Source organism: Rhinoderma darwinii, chromosome 1 (genome assembly GCF_050947455.1).
Source record: "Rhinoderma darwinii isolate aRhiDar2 chromosome 1, aRhiDar2.hap1, whole genome shotgun sequence".
NCBI lineage: Eukaryota > Metazoa > Chordata > Amphibia > Anura > Rhinodermatidae > Rhinoderma > Rhinoderma darwinii.
The window spans coordinates 278482626-278505653 of NC_134687.1; the positions used below are offsets into that span (position 1 = coordinate 278482626).

General features: G+C 41.9%; 1 protein-coding gene across 1 annotated transcript; it reads left to right on the top strand.

Moving 5' to 3' along the window:
* The first annotated feature begins 9602 nt into the window (after window positions 1–9602).
* LOC142743425 (uncharacterized) lies at window positions 9603–20383 on the top strand. Its single transcript, XM_075854218.1, has 9 exons — window positions 9603–9647; window positions 14093–14134; window positions 16373–16417; window positions 16831–16917; window positions 17244–17460; window positions 17538–17683; window positions 17949–18059; window positions 18598–18691; window positions 20298–20383. Exons 1-9 carry the CDS (start codon window positions 9603–9605, stop codon window positions 20381–20383), a joined length of 873 nt encoding a protein of 290 aa, XP_075710333.1.
* The last annotated feature ends 2645 nt before the right edge of the window (window positions 20384–23028 follow it).

The window sequence follows — 23028 nt, forward strand, 5'->3', positions numbered from 1 at the left end:
GTAAATTTGTGTTTTTGTACACAGAAAATTTACTGCGACACACTCGTTAGAGTCATTTATGAGCCTGCTCCAGAAACTGTTGAGCATCCAGCCGGGCAACCCGAAATTCTCGAAGTGTTGATGGAGATAGTGCACTTTTGTGAGCCAATTCTAAAGATTCTATATTACGTAGGACTTGCATAAGTGCATGGGCCCAAACTCGTTTTATGCAACAGCCATGTTTGATGAGGGCACCTCGAAGCACACATTTTAACTTTTCCCACGTGATGAGGTTCGAGGTGGAGTCATCACAATGATCCCCAATAAAGTGTCCAATCGAATTAACCACATTCTTTGCACAAACATCCAGCAACAGAGATTCGTTCAATTTCCATGACCACACCTGCCTGGACAGAGAATGAATAGTGAGGGAGCAGAATATTATAGCATGGTCCGACCACAAAATGTTACCAATATCGGTGGCAGGTGACCACGAGAGCGCTTCATGTTGTACTAGGATGTAGTCGATGCGACTGTAAGAATCATGGGAGGCTGAATAGGATGTATAATCTTTGCAAGACGGATGGGTGTGTCGCCAAGCATCACACAGCCGTAACTTTTGAAAAGCCCTTCTCACAGATTTAATGGCCGAGTAGGAGAGCGTGGCACGCCCCATGGAATTATCTAGTGTGGGGTCCTGGGTTAGATTGGGATCTCCGCATAGGAGAACAGTTCCTTGATATGTGGAGCGATCTGATAAACTAAGCCCGTAAAAAATTGGGCCTGGCCTTGCTTAGGGGTATAGACATTGACAATAGTGAAAATCCTATCTTCTATTTTAAGGATGAGAATGGCATACCTGGCCTCTGGATCCACCATGCATTCCAGAACTTGGTGTGGGAGGGATTTATGAATTATAATGGCAACCGCCTTGGACTTGGAAGAGGGGTTGTTACTGAGGTGCCAATGAGTGAAATATCTGTTTTTAAGTGACGGAAGATGTTTGTCGCTAAAGTGAGTTTCCTGCAAACAGGCTATATGTACCTTGTGTTTGTGCAGCAATCGGAGTACATGAGATTCTTCTCCGGGGTGTTCAGCCCCTTCACATTGAAGGAGTCCAACATGAGTGTCGCCATATGATCAAGGCCCCATGAGGTCCAGTCTGTTCAACCACTACCTGCCATTCAATAGGTAATTCAGAAATGCTGTGGGGGAAATGTAACAAAGGAACATTAAGGAAGAACAACAAAAAATACAGTAGGAATCCCACTGTCAAGTACTGAGTACACAGAAACATATTCAGCCAAGTCAAAGAAATGCCCCAAACTACCAGCTGTCTACCAACAAGGGGGAAATGGCAGACGTACATGGAGAGTTACTCGGCTCCTATTTACAGTGATTACTTACGTATAGGCATAGTAAGCAGGTCTGAACTACTAACCAGACTTACTTTGTAAGAATAAGAACAACAAAGTCTAATTAAGTATATGGGGACATAATAGCTGTGGAAATAAGTCCCGGCTAAGCACGATCACAGGGTCATTGCAGGGGTGGTTCCCGCTCTCCACCCAACAAGCCCAGTCGGGCAGGACATAAACAGAATAACAAGTTAAGTATGAGTAAATGCAAGACAAAAATTGAAACCAGCTAATTCAAGTGGAGAAAAACAAAACAGTTTACGGAGAGGCAATGAGTCGTTGAAGAATTAAGCAGACACCACTGGGCTTTCAGGAGGCGGTGATCTCGGATTAGAGGGTTGGAAGCCTTGGGAATGTCATCATTTGGACGGTTGCTGAGGTAAACCAGAGGAGGATGAAGGGATTTGAGGCCTGTCTCGGGGAAATTGAGCAGGCTCTCTGAATAGGAGGAAGTCTCAGGCAATCCAGAAAGGAGGGTAAGTCCCCTTGAGCTCGGAGAGTCGAAGAGCGTCCATCATGTCGCACCGTAAGTGCGAAGGGAAAGCCCCAGCGAAACTGGATATTTCGGTCCTTGGGAATGGTAGTGAGAGGGCAGAGATCTGCTCTCATCATTAATTAGAGCCTGAAGAGATCTTTAAGAATATGGATTGAGTGACCCTCAAAGACCGCTGCTGGATGGTCTCTTGGGTTTTAGGAGAATCTCCTCTTTTATCTTGTAGTAATGTACTCGACATATGATGTCTTTTGGTTTGTTGGAGTCAGGATCTCGAGGGCGGAGGGCCCTGTGTGCCCTATCAAGTTCGATTTTAGTGGTAGGCTGAGAATTTAGAATGCCATTAAGAGACAAATTAATGTTGGAGCAAGATTTTGAGTGGCCACTGTTTTTGGTAGGCCTCTGATGGGGAGATTATTATGCCTGTTGCGGTTTTCAAATTGTCAAATTGGGAACAGTGTCCTGTAGAGATGTAGTAGTTTGAGAAGTTGTCATCATTGTTGGAGCAGTCCCATTGTCAGATATAGGGGGGTAGATGATGGTATGAACTGAGGGTCCATAAAAGAGTCCCGTTTTGGAGGAGCAGAGTCCCCAGCTGGCAAGCTATGGTCCCATCTACGTGCCTCAGTACCTCTCACCAAACCTTCTCCCAATACCGGGCACCATACCTGGGGTGATTTAGGCGATGTTGCAGACCCTGTTTGTCCCAAGATGTTCGCGGAGTGGCAGTCCGGTGTCTAGCCACGTGGTCCCGGAGGGGTCCGCAGTTGCAGGCCAGAGTGAAAACGCAGGGTTGCCCAGCTGTATGTGCATGGCAAGCAGTGGCTCAGAAGGTGGTGCAGGGGGGTCCCTTAATAACAGCTGACTCAAAGCTCCTCCACTGCGCGTCTGCATCGCGAAAACCACATCCAGTGTGGGAAGATGGCGCAGTTTCTGGTCTAGGGTGCGGGGTGTGATATCCATTCTGGGCAACCGATTTCATATTCCCAACAGTAACAGAGAGCGTGGCCGGGTGTCTGAGGGCCTCAGTGGGGTCATCTCTGGAAGGGAGGACATCTCTCACCTCCGCCAGGGATTGCCCTCCATCTTGAGGTGAGCATGGTGCTGAGGATTCCTGTGTCCCCAGCCAATGAAAGTACGTTTGTATGTCACCTGGTGTAGTCTGAGGCGTTGGGGGTCTAGACTTGCTTTTCTTAGTTCGCCCAATGATAAATTAAGGTGGTTACAAGTCTGCTGTAGTGCTAGATACCGGAGGAGATCAGAGACGTGCGCCCTCACTCATGCATGACTGGCCACGCCCCCTGAATCGCTATCGCTATCGCTATCCAAAACATGGAATAAAAAGTGATCAAAAAGTCGCATGTACCCCAAGACAGTACCAATAAAAACTACAACCAGTACCGCAAAAAACAAGCCATTACACAGCTTTTTTTACTGAAAAATAAAAAAGTTACGGCTCTCAGAATATGATGACACAAAAAGTTAATTACTTTATAAATAAAGTGATTTTATTGAGTAAACGCTGCAAAACATAGTAAAACTATATACATATGGTATCACCATAATCGTATCGAGCCGCAGAATAAAGTAAAATGTAATTTATAGCCCACAATGAACACTGTAAAAAAAAAAAAGAATAAAAAACCTTGTCGGAATTGCTCAGGAGAACCATATTAACATTTTATGAGATATTTGTCTTCGGTGGCACAAACTGGGCACAACATATTGTGGAAAATTGCAATTTCACTACGCATTAATTTCTAATGAAAAAACACCTGTTGGATCAAAATGCTCACTACACCCCTTAATATTCCCTTACAGGGTGTATTTTCCAAAATAGGGGTCACTACTTGGGGGTTTGTTTTACTATTTGACGTCAGAGCTCTGCAATTGTGCGTCAATCATGTGAAAATCACCGAAATAGACCTCAAATGTGCATGGTGCTCTTCACTTCAGAGCACTGTCATATGTCCGGGCAAATGATAACTGCCTTGAGGGGTGTAGTTTCTAAAATAGGGTCACTTATTGGGGGCTTCCACTGTAGTCTGGTGCCTCAGGGTTTTGAAAATGCAACGTGGCGCCCCCAAAAAAAGCCAGCAAAATCTGCATGACAAATAGCGCTCCTGCCTTTCTGAGCCCTGCTGTGTGTCCAAACAGCAGTTTATGACCACATGTCGGGTATTGTCATTCTCGGGAGAAATTGCTTTTCAAATGTTGGGGTGCTTTTTCTCCTTTATTCCTTGAAAGAATTGAAAATGTTCACGTTTTGTCAGAAAAAATAACATTTTAAATTTCACAGAATAATTCCACTAAATTCAGCAAAGAGCCTGTGGGGTCAAAATGCTCACTATACCCCTCGATAAATTCCTTCAGGGGTGTAGCTTCCCAAGTGGGGTCACTTTTGGTGGGTTTCCACTGATTTGGTTCTGCAGGAGCTTTGCAAATGTGACATGGCACCTCAAACCATTTCAGCAAAATTTGAGCTCCAAAAGCCAAATGGTGCTTCCCTTCTAAGCCCTGCTGTGGGTCCAAACAGCAGCTTATCACCACATATGGGGCATTTCCATGCTCAGAAGAGTTCACGTTACAAATGTTGGAGTGCTTTTTTCTCCTTTATCTATTGTGAAAATGGAAAAATCTGAGCTAAAACTACATTTTATTTAAAAAAAATATTTGATTTTCATTTTCACTGCTTAATTCCCCTAAATTCAGCAAAAAACCTATGGGGTCAAAATACCCCTCGATAAATTCCTTCAGTGGTGTAGATTCTCAAATGGAGTCACTTTTGCGTGGTTTCCACTGATTTGGTCTCACAGGGGCTTTGCAAATGCGACATGGCACCCGAAAACCATTCCAGCAAAACGTGAGTTCCAAAAGCTAAATAGTGCTCCTTCCCCTCTGAGCTATGCCCTGGGTCCAAACAGCAGTTTATTACACATATGGGGTTTTACCGTAATCAGGAGAAATTTATTTTCAAATGTTGGGGTGCTTTTTCTCTTTTATGCCTTGCAAATATTTATTGGAAAAAATTTAGATTTACATTTTTACATCCTACTTCCACTAAATACAGAAAAAACATGTGGGGTTAAAATGCACACTATTCCCTTTTATAAATTTCATGGGGGGTGCAGCTTCCCAAATGATGTCTTTTTGGGGGGTTCCCCTATTTTGGCACCAAAAAAACTCTTTAAACCAGACATGGTGCCTAAAATATATTCTAATAAAATGGAGGCCCCAAAATCCACTAGGTGCTCCTTTTCTTCTGAGGCCTGTGTTTCAGTCCATTAGCGGACTAGGGCCTGTGGGATATTTCTAAAAACTGCAGAATATGGGCAATAAATATTAAGTTGCGTTTCTCTGGTGAAACATTCTGTGTGAGGGTATGTTCACACGCTTAGCAAAATATACGTCTGAAAATACGGAGCTGTTTTCATACGAAAACAGCTCCTGATTTTCAGACGTTTTTGTAACAACTTGCGTTTTTCGTGGCGTATTTTACGGCCGTTATTGGAGCTGTTTTTCAATGGAGCCAATGAAAAACGCCTCCAAAAACGTCCCAAGAAGTGACATGCACTTCTTTTTCGCGGGCGTGTTTATACGCGCCGTATTTTGACAGCGACGTGGAAACTTAAGCCTGCCTGCCGAAGCAGTGTCTTAGGGAGGCCTCTCAGATTTTTCTAGCAGTGCCGCATGCCACAGTATTTCTGGAAGCGAGGCACTTGAAGAGTGGGACACTGGTATAAAAATTATCCAGGTAGAGGTGGTAAACCTGGTCCAGCAGTGGGTGCACCAAATCCCACACAATTTTGGCATTAACTCCCAGTAAGGGGGTGGGGGGTATTCTGGGGGCTGAATACAGGTGTCCTTCCCTTCATATATCCTAAATTTGTAAGTGTACCCTGATGCACTCTCGCACAGCTTATACATCTTCACACCATACCTTGCCCTCTTACTCGGCAGGTACTGGCGGAATTGAAGCCTCCCTTTAAAATGTACCAAGGACTCATCAATAGAAATACACTTCTCTGGGGTGTATGCTTGGGAAAACCGGGCACTGAAACGGTCTAATAGGGGTCTCCGTTTATATAAACGGTCAAAACTGGGGTCGTCTCGGGGTGGGTACTGCTCATCAGTATAATGTAAGAATCAAAGTATTGCCTCATAAAGCATCCAGGACACGGCCATGCGGTACATTGGGGTGTGGTATAAGAAAAAGCCCTTTTTTTTTTTTAAGTTCCAGTTCAGTTCTGAAGTGGCTTTGAGGGAGCTATATATTAGAAACCCCTATCAAAAACCCCATTTTTAGAAACTAGGCCCCTCAAAGTATTCAAAACAGCATTTAGAAAGTTTATTAACACTTTAGGTGTTTCACAGGAATTAGTAGAGGTGAAATTTACATATTTCATTTTTTTGTCAGAAAATCCTTTTTATTCCATTTTTTTCTGTAAAACAGAAGGTTTTACCAGAGAAACGCAACTCAATACTTATTACCCAGATTCTTCAGTTTTGAGAAATATCCCACATGTGGCCCTAGTGCAGTAATGGACTGAAGCACCGGCCTCCGAAGCAAAGGAGCACCTAGAGGATTTTGAGTCCTCCTTTTTATTAAGTACCATTTCCGGTTTGAAGAGGTCCTGTGGTGCCAAAAGTGACCCTATTTTGGAAACTACACCCCTGGAGGAATTCATTGTAGTTTTCATGGGGTGCATGCAACTTTTTAATCAGTTTTTGTTCTATTTTTAAGAGGCGTGGTGACTAAAAAACAGCAATTCTACTATTGTTTTTTATTCTATTTTTTTTACAGTGTTCACTATGCGCTATAAATGACATATTCAATTTATTCTGCGTGGCGATACGATTACGACGATACCATATGTTTATAGTTTTTTTTATGTCTTATGGCGTTTGCACAATAAAATACTTTTTATTAAAAGTAATTTACTTTTTATGTTGCCATATTCTAGGAGCCATAACGTGTTTTTTTTCCCCATCAAGAAAGCCGTGTGGGGACTTGTTTTTTGCATAACGAACGGCAGTTTCGATCAGTACCATTTTTAGGTACATGCGACTTTTTGATCTCTTTTTATTCCATTTTTTGGGAAGTGAAGTGACCAAAAAATTGTGATTCTGGTATGGTTTATTATTATTTTCTTTTACGGGATAAATAACTAAATACTTTTGTAGTTCAGGCCGTTACGGACGCGGTGATACCAATTATGTATAGTTTATTTATTTTTAATAATATTAAAGGACTGATAAGAGAAAAAGGGGGATTTTTACTTTTGTTACTTTTAAAACTTTTATTTTCTTTTTTTTACACAACTTTTATTTAACTTTTTTTAACTTTATTACTTTGTCCCCCTAGTGTTCTTGAAGTCAGGAGGCCCTGATTGCTATTTTAATACATTGCACTACATGCGTAGTGCAGTGTATTAGGGCTGTCAGCTACTCACTGACAGCAAGCATAGTGGGTCCTTGACTTAGTCAGTACCCACTAGGCTTCCGTAGATGGTATAGCCGGTTAGGCGTCCAGTTGCCATAGCCACCATCGCCGGCCGTTATCGTGTAGGGGGGCCGACGATGGTAGCTTAACCCCTAAGAAGCCGCAATCGCTATTGAACGCGGCTTCCAAGGGGTTAATCAGCGGGGACACAGCGATCGGTCCCCGCTAAAGGAGCTGCGGCAACTACTGTATGAGACAGCAGCTGTCACAGCTCCTGTATGTGTCGGGAAGACGGCCGAAATGGCCGTTCCTCCCGCGACGTACTATTCCGGCGCTGAGCGCGAACGATGCACTTAGCACGACGGAATAGTACGTAGCTGAGCACGAAGGGGTTAAGCAGTGCAGTTTTTAAAATGTGGTGATTTATAGGTGGTTTCTAAAATATAAGGCCTTCAAAGCCACTTCAGATCTGAACTGGTCCCTGAAAAAATAGCAAAACAGCAAAACTTGAGCTCCAAAAGCCAAATGTCGCTCCTTCTATTCTGAGCTCTGCCATGGCTCCTAACAGCATTTTATTACACATATGGGGTATTGCTGTAATTGGGGGAAATTGCTTTTCAAATGTTGAGGCGTTTTTTTTCCCGGGTGTCTTTTGGCCACTCGTGGGAAACAAAAGCGGCATGTTCTATGTTGCCGCGGTTTCCGCCTCTGACCTCCCATTGAATCAATGGGAGGCAAAAAGAACCTGCGGCACTCATTTCTGAGCATTTTTCGCAGCGTTTTTTTGCCCGCGGCCCTTGCAGTAGCTTCATTGGCCGCGGGCAGCAATTCATGAAGGAATTCTGAGGCAGATTTTTTCTGCCTGCAAAAACGCTGTGTGAACAGGGCCTTAAAACTGTGTGTGATCATTGCCTAAGGAAAAAAAAACAAAAACGAAGCATCTGTCCACACGGTGACTCGCAATTTATAGATGCTATTCAGGTTTTGCCACAATTTTAGAAAAAACTTTTTCTGCAATAAACCATGATCTTGCCGCACTATGTGAATAAACCCTTACAGATTTTACATTTTATTTCATAACTTGAGTTCCTTCTTATTGAAATTAATTCGGAAAAGAAATGCCTCAAAAATGGAACAGATTTAGGCTATGGTTACACGACGATTGCAAGGTCGCATTGCGACATCTCAAGTAATGTAATGTGAGGTGATCGCGACACGACAGTAGCCAAAATCCACATCTGCTAGATTTTGGTTGCAGATTGCAAGTTGCATGTTACTTTTCCAGCATAGGCATGTGACTGTGACTCATTTAAAAATATCAGCAATGTTGTGTAGCCCTAGCCTGAAATATAGGAAATACATGGCCTTGTTTTGCACTGTGTGAATGGGATTCTATGGGCTTGTCCACAAGTAGCAGAATTGCTGCGTATTTTTCGTCCGGAATTGCGGATGGAAAATAAGAAGCTGAATACAGTAGCAGCATTGTGGTTGAGATTTAACAAATCTCATCCACACGCTGTGACCTGCGGTCCGTATTTTTCGGACAGCAGCACTTCAATTCCTACTGCGGAAAGTGGGCAGAATTGCTGCGTTTTTCATGTCACCATCTTCCTGTATTGAGAAAAACACAGCAAAATACGCAATATTTTCTGCAGTAAAAAACAGTGGAATGTCTGCTACTTTCAACGGAATTGCTGCAGAAATTCTCTGCAGCAATTTCGTTACGTGTGAGCAAGCCCTATGACATCCCATTCATACAGTATGAGTTTTTGTACCCCTGCCTTTTCCACTATTTACATGGGGAAAAATCTGAAAAACAGAACTCCACTATTGTGTTTTTTAGGGCTGCTTCATTTTCCAATAGAAGAGTTCTGAGAGCATTTTTAGTTGTCTGTTCTAAAATGGACTGCTATCCAACCAGACACAAGATGCCATTTTTCGTTTCTATATGTTTTTTAGATACAATACAGAACCTAATAAGTAGCAATATTTTACAAGCACTGCTCAATGTGGAATAAAAAAACTATTTTGCCCTTTTCTGCAGTGGCACAACAAAGTCTTCAGCAATGTACCCAAACCTTTCACTATTCATTTTAACCGATTAGTAAGAAATGTTTGTACTTGAAGGAGTTAATGGATGTAATTGGCTTAACGAGGCACCATCCATTTAAATATAGGCTCTGGGCACATGGCCTGATATTCAGTACATTTGCAAAAGTAGCAAGGTCAGGGGTACCAGTGGGTTGTGGCTGTGTGCACTGCGTTCATAATGGAAAAGCAGGAGACGACTGACCAAAGCAGTGTTGACTCAAAGGTAAGCAGCTGGGGGTGTATATGCCGGTGCTTAATAATGGTTTTATTGCATTAGTTCTAATGTTTTAGGTGGCATGACTGTTTTATGTGCTTGATCTGCTTACTACTGTTGCAGTGCTGCTTTTACTTCTAGTTCTGTTTTTAGGATGCTTTCTAATGTGTAAATGGGGGAACTTTTGGCTTTCTTTAATTCCTTGTCAGGCCTGGGTAACCCTTTTGCATGCAGAGTTTTATTTTTTTGTGGTTAAAAAAAAAACAAAACTCTTGGAGCAGTTTCCATCTATAAATCTCCAATGAAAGTAATGGGAGGCAGAAAGTGATGTTCATTTGGATCGTCTTTTGATTTTTTTATAACTAAAAAAAAGCCTGTGGACTAAACAAACCTTGCCTTTCAAAATCTGGCCCAAAAAACAGGCACATTTTTACACTTTTTTTTTTTTTTTTTTATGTGCATCCTCTGCCCTTAGGATGTACTTACATGGTGTGGGTGTAGCTAGGTTCTCTAGCACCTGGGGCATAGATTCTTTGGTGTCCTCCTGACATCTCCTTTCCCCTCGCCAGGTTTGCTCTCTACCAATCGAGATTATTTTTTTTTTATATGTAACTTGAGCATAAAACAATTTGTACGTTTTACAAGCAATATAGTTCTAGAAGGGAGTTAACATAACAATAAATTAAAAGAAAATAAATAGGTCCGTGCCGGACTAGAACAGATTATATAACTGACTATATGGTGACAATTAACAGCCTCCTCTTTTCGATACTGCCCCCTGTAAATAGTGGGGCGCACATACATCCTCCTGCAGCTAACACTACACCCCCTCCTCCCTATACATAGTGCCATTAGGCCTCCCTAGAGGAGCCTCTGATGTCACTGTCTATGTATGGATAGTGACGTCGGGGAGCAGGATCCCCGGGAAGAGCATCGGCAACGCTTTGGCCAGGGATTCCTACATGCCTCCCGACTTTCAAGTATAACAAAGTGAGATACATATGGACATTGATGTCGAGGGCTTCCCCTGGGCACAGCGCTCTAAGTAGTGCTGAGCCCGTGGAGTCCTTGGTGGAGTCCCTCTGCTCCTCCACTCTGAACTAATGCTGAACCAGGGAGCTTACTGTTCCTTGCTCCAGCGTTAAGTTCAACTGTACCTGCGCTCGGCCTGGTGCGCCTGCCCCTACCATTTCTCCCAGTTGCACCTGGGTGCCCCCCCCTAGCTATTGCCATCGGTGGGTGTGTCCTTGAAAGGGGACATGAACATGCAATTGTCTGACAATACACTGCAATATGATCCAAATGGGTGTTGGCTGTAACATACAGCTCGTTCCTGCTGTGTATGGAGCAGACCTCCATACAGTCTGGTGTTGTTCGATTGCTCCTACTAGCCAAGTGGCACTGTTTCTATTTGTGCCGTTTTGGCTAACAGAACAGGCCTGTACCCATACTATACTGCCGTCATATAGTGCAACATGGTCTGACAGATCTGCTTTAAGATCCTACACTATCTTTCTAGCCAGCCTTTGGACCAGTTTTAATGGAAAAAAAAGTGTATTTTCTCAACAGTGTTCCAAATGTTAACTCGCTAGAGATCTGTACAGTGGGATTTATCTCCATCTTTCTACTGGTTATACCTCTAGCTATGCAGCAGAGTATTCTAATAGCCTTTCCTACTGCCTAGTCACTGACTCATTTTGAATGGTTCAAAAATTGGTAACCCCTAGATCAATCTCTTCTGAGTTCCTAGCAAATGCAGAACGGCCAATACGATACTCAGAGGATTATTTTATTTCCAACTTATTTTAAAGAGGCTCTGTCACCAGATTATAAGTGCCCTATCTCCTACATAATCTGATCGGTGCTGGAATGTAGATAACGGCAGTGGTTTTTATTTTGAAAAACGATCATTTTTGAGCAAGTTATGAGCAATTTTAGATTTAGTTTCTTAATGCCCAACTGGGCGTGTTTTTACTTTTGACCAAGTGGGTGTTGTAAAGAAGTGTGAGGCTGACCAATCAGTGACATACACTTCTCATTGTTCCAGCCCAGCATGATCCACAGCACAGTGAGATTGTGTAGTGAAAGAAGCTGGGCTGGAACAATGAGAAGTGTATGTCACTGATTGGTCAGCCTCATACACTTCTTTACAACACCCACTTGGTCAAAAGTAAAAACACACTCAGTTGGGCATTAAGAAACTAAATCTAAAATTGCTCATAACTTGCTCAAAAATGATCGTTTTTCAAAATAAAAACCACTGCTGTTATCTACATTCCAGCGCCGATCAGATTATGTAGGAGATAGGGCACTTATAATCTGGTGACAGAGCCTCTTTAAGTCTGGAAACATTGAATTGCAGTTTTCATTGTTTTGGGCACTATTCCAGCATAGCTAAATCGTTTTCTGTGTTTAGATACCTCCAAGAATATTAACACTATTAGGGTATTTGCACACATAGTGTGTTCAGCCGTTTTTCTGGCCGTAAATGTCCCAAAAATCTGAAGCGGAACACCTCCAAACATCTGCGCATTGATCTCAATGGTAAAAACGGCGTTCTGTTCCAACGAGGCGTTTTTAATGTGTCTGGTTTTCAAAACGGCCGTGTAAAAAAAAAAAAAAAAAACTGACGTGAAGGGCATGTCACTACTTCAGCTGGCTTTGGAGTAGTTTTTCATAGACCCTATAGAAAAACAGCTCGCAAAATGCGACTTTGAATAACTTCTGAAAGTCAGGTGCTATATTTTTTTTCCCTTGAAAACCACTCCATATTCAGTTTTTTTTTTTTTTTTTTTTTTTTTTTTTTGTGTGCAGATACCCTTACACTTGTGTCCTCCGCAAACCAGCATACCTTACCTACCAAACCTTCTCCTGATAAGAGTTTTTAAGCTAACTGACCTGTAGTTACTGGATTCTCTACTACCCTTCTTGGCCATTCTCCAATCAAGAACATTACCTGTTAGAAGGGAATGGTAAGCAAATCAGAGTTGCAGCGATTAAGAACTCTAGGGTAAACGCCACCCGGACCCGTTGCGTTAACTTTAACCAGTTCAGGACCAGGCTATTTTGAGCCTTCAGGAACAGACAGTTTAGCCATTGGCATGCATAAGTTAAACTGCTCACTTTATTTATTTCCCCCCCCCCCCCATTGGAATCAATGGGCAGATGTTTGGAGGCATTCAGCCCTGTACTTTCAAATATTTTTCGGGTGCTCACTGTTTGCACAGCAGCCCCAATTACAAGGGAGATCGGCTCTCTTATAGTGACTATTGTCACAAATAGGGCTGTGCTAGGTCTAATTGGACCCAGCAGCAGCGTCCCACTAACAGCATCCCGGCAATCCTGTGACCAGTCACATGATCACTGGGACCAATAGAGCCAGCGGCGATGTCTCTTCTGTACACTTTCAGTAGTTTTCACTATGGTAAAAAAAAATCCTGACTGTTTTGCAGGTCAATACAATTATGGCAATGCCAGATTCCCAGTTGTTTGTTTTTTAAATCAATGTGAGCTGTAGTTTTTGTGCTCTATGAAGCCCTGCATCTGGCAAGGCTTAATAGAGCAACGATGGCAGAAGTGGAGGCCTTGGCAACCGAGGATGAGCGCCCCCCTCCAACAGCTCACTGTTCACATGTTTTCCTTCAGTTTGGTCTTTCCTTTTTATTTTTTTTTCACCTTTGACAAAGTCATTTGTAAGTATGTGTGTGTGTATATAAGGTAGGACAACTATGAAACCAGTGTAGTGAGATCTTCTATTTTTGACAAATTTTACCATGCTGATACCTGTAGAACAAAGTTCTGTTCGCATCAAGCTTATGGTATATGTTCAGCCTACAACTTTGTATGGGGTGTACAGTCGAACCGCTGTTCAAATAGCTGCCTCATTCTGCCATTGACTTAAATTCTGCAAGCTTTGTATACTTCCACTTTCAGCATCCAGTTGTAATAACGCATATACAAGCCGGATGTGTTCCAAATACATTTGCTTATGTCTGTCCAGCTGAACTCTATTGGCACTTTTGAGAAGTCCAAACCTAAGTGAACAGCTGCATACACTACTGTGGGTGCTGTCCTACATATGGGCACTGCTATATATTAGGCATATAGCTCTTTATTTTTGTACAAACTATGTCCACTCCTAATGTAGCAGCAGTCATGCCACTTTTTTAATATGTGCAGATGCTGAAAGCGCTATGAATATTAGACCAATGTTGGGAAGTAATTAAAGTGAAATGTTCTTCATAATGTAGGCTCACTTTTGAACAAATACCTGCTCAAGAATTGCAGCTTTTGCCCTATAGAAGCATAGGTTTGCCTATTCGGTACCCTTTTATATTGTCTCAGAACTGGCTGCCTGTATCTTTGGAGAGAATGTGTCCCTTTTTACGTATATTTTAGTTTTCCCAGTTTTAAAGTTATGCTCTTTAATAATGTGTCCCTTCTGATTTTCAAAGGAAACTGAAGAAGTCAAGAATGTGTGTAGTGAAGATTCAAAGGTAAGCTTCTGGGATCTAACTCAGCCAAAGTGTTGTCGATTATAAAAACCTATGTACGCATGGAGCCTCCATTGCAGATTCCATCACATCTGATTTTCCCATCAATACGACACTCCTCTGCAGAATATAATGGACCCTATTATAAGTCACTGGGATCAGTCAGGTGCTACTGGTATACAGGCCTGGCACCGCATCATAGGCTTCTGTAATAAACTGAAGCCACTACGCAGATACGAACAGACTTGCCTCTCCCTATAAGGCTAACGTCCCATTTATTTGGTGCAATTTTGACTGTTTACACTGACTTATATTCTAATTTTAGAAAAAAAATCTCCATCAGCTACAATATAGATACTCTTAATGGACAGGTGTGGTGCAGTTTAGGGAAGAAAGCATCAGTGTTTTACTAATCCTATACATCCCATTTAACAGTTCTCTTGGCATGCATTTGACTGGTATATGTTGGGATACTAGAGTTCAATCTGTATTGAAATACAAAACTACAAAGATTTAGTTTTATGTCTAGTTCAGCTTTAAGGGCTGCAGACAACAAGTTTCTTCTATTACATAGTGTCTGCTTGCCCTGATTTTGCAGTGCTGTTTAATAGGTGTGCCTGAATGGCGCAGTGGAAACACATGTGCCCTGCCACCACTTCAAACGTCACGTGGCAGATGGCAAGAGCAGAGTACAGCTGTACTTTGTAAGCGCCATAGTCATTGAATGGTGTGGCAGTGCACATGCGTGACCACCACTCTGTTCAAATGTAATGCAGTCATGTAGTGAATAAGAATGGGGGGCTTGGGACCCCATTCTAGCAATTGGTGTGGGCCACCAGCAATTAGATATTGATCACCTATCCTGTGTCTTTTGTGAGACAACCTCCTTTGATAACCTAGAGATGGAAGGATGGCACAGCTATATTGTAGGAAGTGTGTAAACGGCACTCGTGTGCCCTTTTAATGATTACATAAAATCACTTCACAAATGTACACTTATTTTAGAGTTTACTATGTCTTCTTAAAGGGGTTTTCCCATTAACTAAAATGGTTAAATGCATCCATAAATGGCAGTTATACATTTGTGCAATTACATGTACTGTTATAAAGATCTATTACCATGCCTCAAGTTTTATGTTACTAGTTGCCCTTGGATCAGACCATAATCCATTCCTCTGGCTATGATTGGGAAAAGACACATCCCGACCATAGTATGGCTTTGTGGTCGCTTTCAATGTTCTTATGAGCGTGCTTTATTCAGTTTGCACTTGGGAACTTCTGATTTATTCCCAAGTACTTGGTGGGACAACAAACCTGTAGCTGCTACTGCCTATGTGCAGCAGTAGCGCTGTCCAAATTCCTGCACTCGGGAACTGGCAACTGTTCCTGAGTGCTTCTGCTAATTTTGCATTTCACCAAGACCGTATACACCCAGCAACTGTTCCCGAGTGCAGGCTAAGATTTGGACAGCGATGTTACTGCAGTACTTGTAGCAGATGCTGAAATAGTATGCTGCGCAGTAGCAGCTACAGGCTTGTAGTCGCACTAAGCACTCTGGAATAAATCGGAAGTTCCCGAGTGCAAACAAAATAAAGCGCAATCATGAGAACCTTGAAAGTATACACATACTATGGTCGGGAGGTGTCGTTTTTTTGTTTTTCCTGGCCACAGATCTAAGGGCAACCAGTAACACAGCAAAGCTTCTGACAGAGGCATGGTAATGTCTTTCTAACAGTACGTTTTAGAAAACTACATGTAATTGCACAAATGTGTAACTGCTATTTATGGACACTTAACTGTATCTTAGTTTGTGGGTAAACTCCTTTAAACTAGCGTATTCTGACCAACTATTAAGCTGTATTTGTTTTTTTGTTTTTTTTTTCTTGTCCATTTCTTCTGCAATGACACTGCTTTATTTTATTTCAACTTTTAGATATTCAAAGTATCCATTCTTATGCTGTCCTAGTTCTTAATGCTATAGACTGCCCAAATTGGACAACTTCTTTAAAATTGCTGGTTTTTGTCCTAATTTTGTGACCCTTAGAAGGGTGCTCTGATCAGATGATCATAGCGTGTTCCACTGCTTAGACAACCAGCAGCCAGATGTAATCTGTGGGAGAACCTGACTGCAAACTCATTTCCCCCCTACAGCAAGTAGTACAGTTACAAGCATTTTCGATAGGGGTGCAAAAAGTATTTTATAAAATATAAATCTGATTCCTTTATTCCCTTGGTAACCAGGAAACAGATGTAAGTTCTGAGAAATCGTGTGGTGAGGGCTCTAAGGTAAGATGTTATAATGGGTGGGTGAAGGTGCATTTCTTGTAACTTGTGAAGCCAATGTGGTGATGGCCCATATGATTATTTTTTTTGTTTTTTTTTTCTCTTGGTTTGTGTTCTCGCTATCTATGCAGGTATTCAATTACAATGCGCAGTTTACATCTAACCCAGTCTACTGTGAGTGCACTGCTTCAGATAATTCTTGGTAATTGAGAATGGATCCAATGCTTTTAGTCCTCCGTTGCTGTGTAGCTAAACTGTCAACTAGTTGTCATATCTAGACTTTCTAGAATCCATTCAGAGGTTGATATGGTTTGTCACTGTTCTGGGTAGTTTCAAAAAAAGTACACAAGTTTAATATTTATCATTGCCAATGTATGTTTAAATCCCCCTGCATGATCTCACGCTTGTCTCCATAGATCAAGAGTCCTATGCCCATTCAGAATACTGGATACCTAAAGTCCCTACTCTTAAGGATTTGTCAGATATGGCCTCTCAAATATGTGGTAAGGACTCTTTAAAGTGATTCTCCTCAGCCCTTAGTTTGTAGAGAACCTTGTGTTGAAGGGGTTAACTGCATGGGTGGGGGCTTACTGCTTGAGTTCAATGTAGAAGTTCTGTACCCCAAATTCTAAGCTCCTCATGGTTTCTGTAGGTAGCAAGAATTGTATATATTTGTCTATGCTGAGGTATTGGAGCTCTGTATAATAAACATATGGCTATAAAAAAAATCAATAAATGAATTGGCTCAGACTTTTGGACCTACTAAAATATAGTACTCAAATGGAGTGTGGTGTAAGCTTTGTCTAACTAAGTATTTCTTTCATATTAGTTTAAGATGCTTAAAAAGATTGCAGTATTTGCTGGCCTTTCAGAAGTGGAAACTATTGGTAGTGCTGAGGCGACCACCCCGAATAGACGACGTTACTTGAGTGGCAAGAAGAGGATTGGACGTCTAGCCAGGCTTGTTCTTTTGGTTACTCCCTACAGAATACAGTGTTTGTTGGGGTTTCGCACTGCAGAGAGCATAGGGAACACCTCTGCTGATGGTAAATTCCAACAGAATACATGCAATTGGTTTTTGAGGTGCAATAGTAGTATGTAAACAGTGTCTTCTGCTTTTTAGACATCAGAAAGTCTCCTCTGAAGCTGCATGGAAAAGGCAGCAAACGAAAACAGGGTGATCTGGAAATGGAAGAGCAACATAGTTGGGTAGCGTTCATGAATGATGATCTTCCTGATGAAGATCAAGATGATGATCCTACATATGAGGTAAAATTGTTCCAGCTGAAACATGTTCATCTTGACTGAGGGAGAACTTGGACATGTGTTCTTGTAATGATGCAGGAATATGTTCTGGTTTTATGTAAAATGTTACTTGCTCAAGCTCTTGGGGTTATTCCCAACTTAGACTTTTATGACATCCACAGGATGGCTTTTCAGACACTATGGTATCATTCTTAAAGTAATTTGTAACCATATTACCAGCTTATGGTAAGTACTTTAAAATGAAGTTTATGCTCCTTTTTGTTTCCAGCCCAGTAATTCAGAGTCAGACAGTGAAGAAAATAAGTCCAAGAATGACACTGAAAGTGATCTTGAAGTGGAAGAGAAGGATGGAGTTATGATGCTGAAAGAAACTACGTCGGTGAGCGAACAAGTTAAAAGGCTTCCTAAGGCCTCATGCACACAACCAAAAGGGCTTTTACTGTCCAGAAATATAGATGGACTGCTGCAGAAGGCTACAGATGTGTATCTGTAATTGCAGAAGCACCCATACATTTCTATGGGAGAGTCTGCACGACAATTGCAGACAAGAGTAGGACATGTTCTATAATTTGGAACATTTCTTCAGTCCGGGCACCTGTAAATATACAGAAAGGTGGCCAATAAACAAATGGGTCTGCAGTAATCTGTAATTGGATGCAAATTGGTTGTGTGCATGGGGTCTAAAGCCCGTACTCTTCAGTTTGACCTACAGCTCTAGATTGTAACTAACTTGTCATATCACTCATATGTTCTCCCCATGTCTGCATGAGCATGCCAAAAAGACTGGTAATGGGCTTTCTATGCACTTCTCCCTAATGTAATTGAATAGTGATATCTGTACAATGCTGCAGAATAGTATGTTCGTGCTACAATAGCCGCAGGAAAAGTAATTTAAAAAAGTGTACTACATTCCGTAGGATGATACGCAGGACGACAAAGAGCAAACCAATGCATCAGAAAGTGAAGAGCCAAACCCAGATAGTGAAGAGCAGAATGACCCTACCTCCACAGGTTAGAATTTGCTTTCTAGAACCAGAATCATTAAGAATATCACTTATTGGGCATCTGTCACAAGACAGGAGCCCTTGTTACATCTCTGTATGGAGATGTTACACTACATTAATTGCATGCATTGTGTTCATTTGGGTAAGTGTGCTTGGTACTGCTCACTTGTATGTAGCGTGGAAAAACAAATGGTTCCTTTGCTAGTTAGTTTAGTGGGTGCAGATACTGTAAACCCAGTGAGACACCTTGTTGTGGCATGTGGGCTCACACAATTTGCTCAAAATGTGTATAAAGAACATCACTATTGTAAGTAGATTCAGCAGTGCTTATGTGTTTAGGTGCCACTGGTGTCCGTTGAGTGCTGTCCCTATTTTTTGTGTACTGTTCACCCAGTGACTTCATGATCTTAACAAGCCTTTCTGGAGGCAGGTGCTTTTTAGGATCAACATGGTTTCTGCTATTGCCTACGTTCTTGTCAACTTCATCTTTCTGTTCTCTTAGAGGTAAACCTCAAGAACACTGCTATAAATCCCTTGTAATCCTAAACCTAGAGTTAACAGATAGGCTGGGTTCACACGAGCACATTAACGTCCGTAATGGACGGACGTATTTTGGCCAGAAGTCCCGGACTGAACTCAGTGCATGGAGCCGGGCTCCTAGCATCATAGTTATGTACGATGCTAGGAGTCCCTGCCTCTCTGCAGGACAACTGTCCCGTACTGTAATCATGTTTTCAGTACAGGACAGTAGTTCCACGGAGAGGCAGGGACTCCTAGCGTCATACATAACTACGATGCTAGGAGCCCGGCTCCCTGCGCGGTGTTCGGTCCGGTGCTTGCGGCCAAAATACGTCCGTCAATTACGGACGTAATTAGTGTGTGTGCACATACCCATATGCTTCATCTGGATATAGCACACTGCTGGAAAAAGCACTTGTTGGCTACTTGAGTCTTTAATCCAAAATATAAGCCTGAATGAAGGATTATGCATTTACCCATCTCATGATACTTCATACAACTACACCAATATATTAAATATACAGATTCTTAAAGGGGAATTCTGGTATCCGCATATACTTTATCAATTCCATGAAAAACAATTAAATGTTAACTTTCATTAAAAGAATAACCTTTATTTGCTGGAACCTGAATACCTTTTTTTTTTTTTTTTTTTTGGAAGTGATGCCAAACCAGCTCTGATCATACATGGCTTAGTAGCGAACTGTTAAAGCAGACACTAGACAGTCGTCCCATTTCCCCCCCCCCCCCCCATTTCACAAACTGACTTTTGGACCGTTTCCCCTGCTCAAACCACTTAATATAGTAGGAAGGGCCTAGCAGAAGAGACGTGGCGACCTGCAGCCTGACTAATTTACTTTCATTTACACCAGAAGCTGGCAAACTATAGCAGAATTCTATGCCTGCTCCTAACTGGCATAGCTGAAGGATGCAACAAATTTTATGTAGGAGTCTTATTTTTTATTTTTTTTGCATCCTAATCCAGCTTGACTGTTAAGACTGGAGTATATAGGAGATGTATTTAGACTGCACCAGTTGCTATGAAGTACATTTATTCAGCTGGAAAGCTCTAGTGTGACATCTGTTGTAAACAGGCACTCGCCAGATTATGGACCCCGAACTTCACATTGTAAATGCTCAGTTCATGGCACAATTGAATGGATCTGTTATCCCTTCATAGTATAATCTGGTGACAGCCTTTAAGAAACTATGTGCCCTGTCTCCTACGTAATCTGATCAGCACTGTAATGTAGATAACCGCAACGGTTTTTATTTTGAAAAACAAATTTTTGACGGTTTGAACCATTTTAGATTTATGCTAATTAGTTTCTTAGGCAACTGGGTGTTGTACAGAGGAGTGTATGACACTGATCAATCTGTCATACACTTCTCATTGTTCCAGCCCAGCTTCTTTCACTGCTGGAACAATGAGAAGTGTATGATGCTGATTGGTCAGCATCATACACTCTGTACAACGCCCAGTTGGTAATAAGTAAGAACTCCACTTAAAAAAAACAAAACACTTTCTGACTAGAAGCAAAATAAAATTACTTACAGCTTGACTTCTAGAAGCCTTTCTGGTTTGCATCAACTAAATACTGTTCTTTCTATCCAACAGATTGCTCTCCATAGCCTTGAGTCAACAACCTATTTGGATTCAGTACTCTGCCTCAATCCTGCGTGATATTGGGTCATAATGACAGTAACACTATCATTTTTCATAAGAATAAATTTTTTTTCAACAAGCATAGTTTTGATTGTGTTACTTTAAATAAACCTGGTGTAATATGGATTTTTGCCTTGATATATTGCAACACCATAGTCAGTTTGCATCTTAAAATCATAAGTTTCAATGTTTCAGCTCAATGGAGTATTTTAAGTAATACACCAGAGTTGCATGCTGTATACCTTCTGTAACCACTAGATGGTGGACAAACCAAGAACCAATATTTTGTGGTTGAGCTTTTGAACAAAAACACTACCCATAGTAACTGGCTTCAATTTGAAGTTTTTTGGGGTTTTTTTTTAAAAAAATTTCTAGCTTCCCTATAATATACATGCTGCTCTCCCTTCATGCTCTGATCACACATTGATGGCCTTTTACGTTGATGGTGCATCCTAAATTTAGGAAAACCCACTTGTATAGGAGCAAAGCTGAAGTGTTGCAGCACCACCACTATAAATCAGTTGGAGCCAGGGCCAGCCTAAGGGTATTTTCAAGGGAAATCTGCTCCTTATATTCAACAGTCTTTAAATCCAACTAGCGTTTTGTATAGCAGTTTTTGGAGCGGTTTGATTTTAGTCAATGAAACTGCTCCGAAAACCGCTCATGAAGTGACACGCGCTTTGTTACGGGGTGTCCTTTTACACGCCACTTGAAAATGAGGTGTAAAACGCCCTGTCGGAACAGCACCATATTTCCCACTGAAATCAATGGACAGAAGTTTGTAGGCATTCTACCTTTTTATTTTCATGGAATGTACACACATAGTGGGTCATATACAAATACATGATAGGACCCCCCCCCTCTCTCATATTCCTTCGTTGGGGGCTTCTGTCATCTGTGTACACAGAGCGGCTGCAGTAGTGACATCACGTAGACAATACATCACCGCTGCAGCCTATTACTGGTCTCAGCTGAACACCGCTGAGGCAAATGTGGACTGTACACCGCTGCAGCCCATGTCACCGCTATATACAAACAGAGCAGATCTGACAGGAGCGCCTAGCACAGGAACATCTGGGGGGAGAGAGCTAAGTAGAATTGTTTTTTTTGTTCCGGTCAACCACTTGGAGGCACACCTTTTGATTTTTATTTAAAAAGGAGAAAAAAAAATTAGTGTTCAACTTTCAAAAAGTAAAGATAAGTACTTAAATACAGCTGCTCTGTCTACAGAACAGATGTATGTAGCCCTGAGGCTGACAGATCAGTGGGACTAAGGCTGGGTTCACACAACCTATTTTCAAACGTAAACGAGGCGTATCATGCCTCGTTTTACGTCTGAAAATAAGGCTACAATACGTCGGCAAACATCTGCCCATTCATTTGAATGGGTTTGCCGACGACCTGTAATTTACGCGTCGTTTGACAGCTGTCAAAAGACAACGTGTAAAATTACAGCCTCGTCAAAAGAAGTGCAGGACACTTCTTGGGATGCTTATGGAGCAGTTTTCTCAGATTCTATTGAAAACGGCTCCAAAAACAGCCGAAAAAACGGCACGAAAAACGCGAGTTGCTCAAACGTCTGAAAATCAGGTGCTGTTTTCCCTTAAACGGCTCTGTATTTTCAGACGTTTTTGGCTCAGCGTGTGAACATACCCTAATGCAGTAAGCTGTGGCAGTTAACTGTGCAGGGTGTCTGTCCTGCTCTCAGATGTTCCCATCGCTGCTGATTTCAACAGTTAACCCCTTAGATGCAGCGGTCGATTTCAATCGCCGTATTGAAGAGGTTTAGAGCAGATCGGCAGCCCCCACGTGCATTTGTGGGGGGTGGTGATCCTTGTCGCAGCAACCGGAGGCCAGACAATGGCTGCTGGACTGCCATGTACAGAAGCCTGAGGACTAGCCTCTAGCTGGTCCTCAGGCTTCCTGTCAGTGACTGTCACGTCACATTGACTGTTAGAATACATTATACTTCAGAGGTAGTGTAATAAATTCCAGCAGCGATCAGAGCTGCAAGTCGAAATGTCCCCTAGTGGGACAAGTAAAAAATAAAGAGTTAAGTTACATAAACAAACTTTTTTTTTTTTTTTTTCCCCTATTATACGAAAACAGTACACATTTGGTATCACAGCGTTCATAACAACCCCAACTAACTCCTGCAA

Excerpts from the sequence above, each read along its gene's own strand:
- LOC142743425 (XM_075854218.1), top strand. The coding sequence starts at position 9,603 with ATGGAAAAGCAGGAGACGACTGACCAAAGCAGTGTTGACTCAAAG. Across the intron at positions 9,648-14,092 it reads AAAGCAGTGTTGACTCAAAG|GAAACTGAAGAAGTCAAGAA; the intron begins GTAAGCAGCTGG and ends TGATTTTCAAAG. Across the intron at positions 16,918-17,243 it reads TATGGCCTCTCAAATATGTG|TTTAAGATGCTTAAAAAGAT; the intron begins GTAAGGACTCTT and ends CTTTCATATTAG.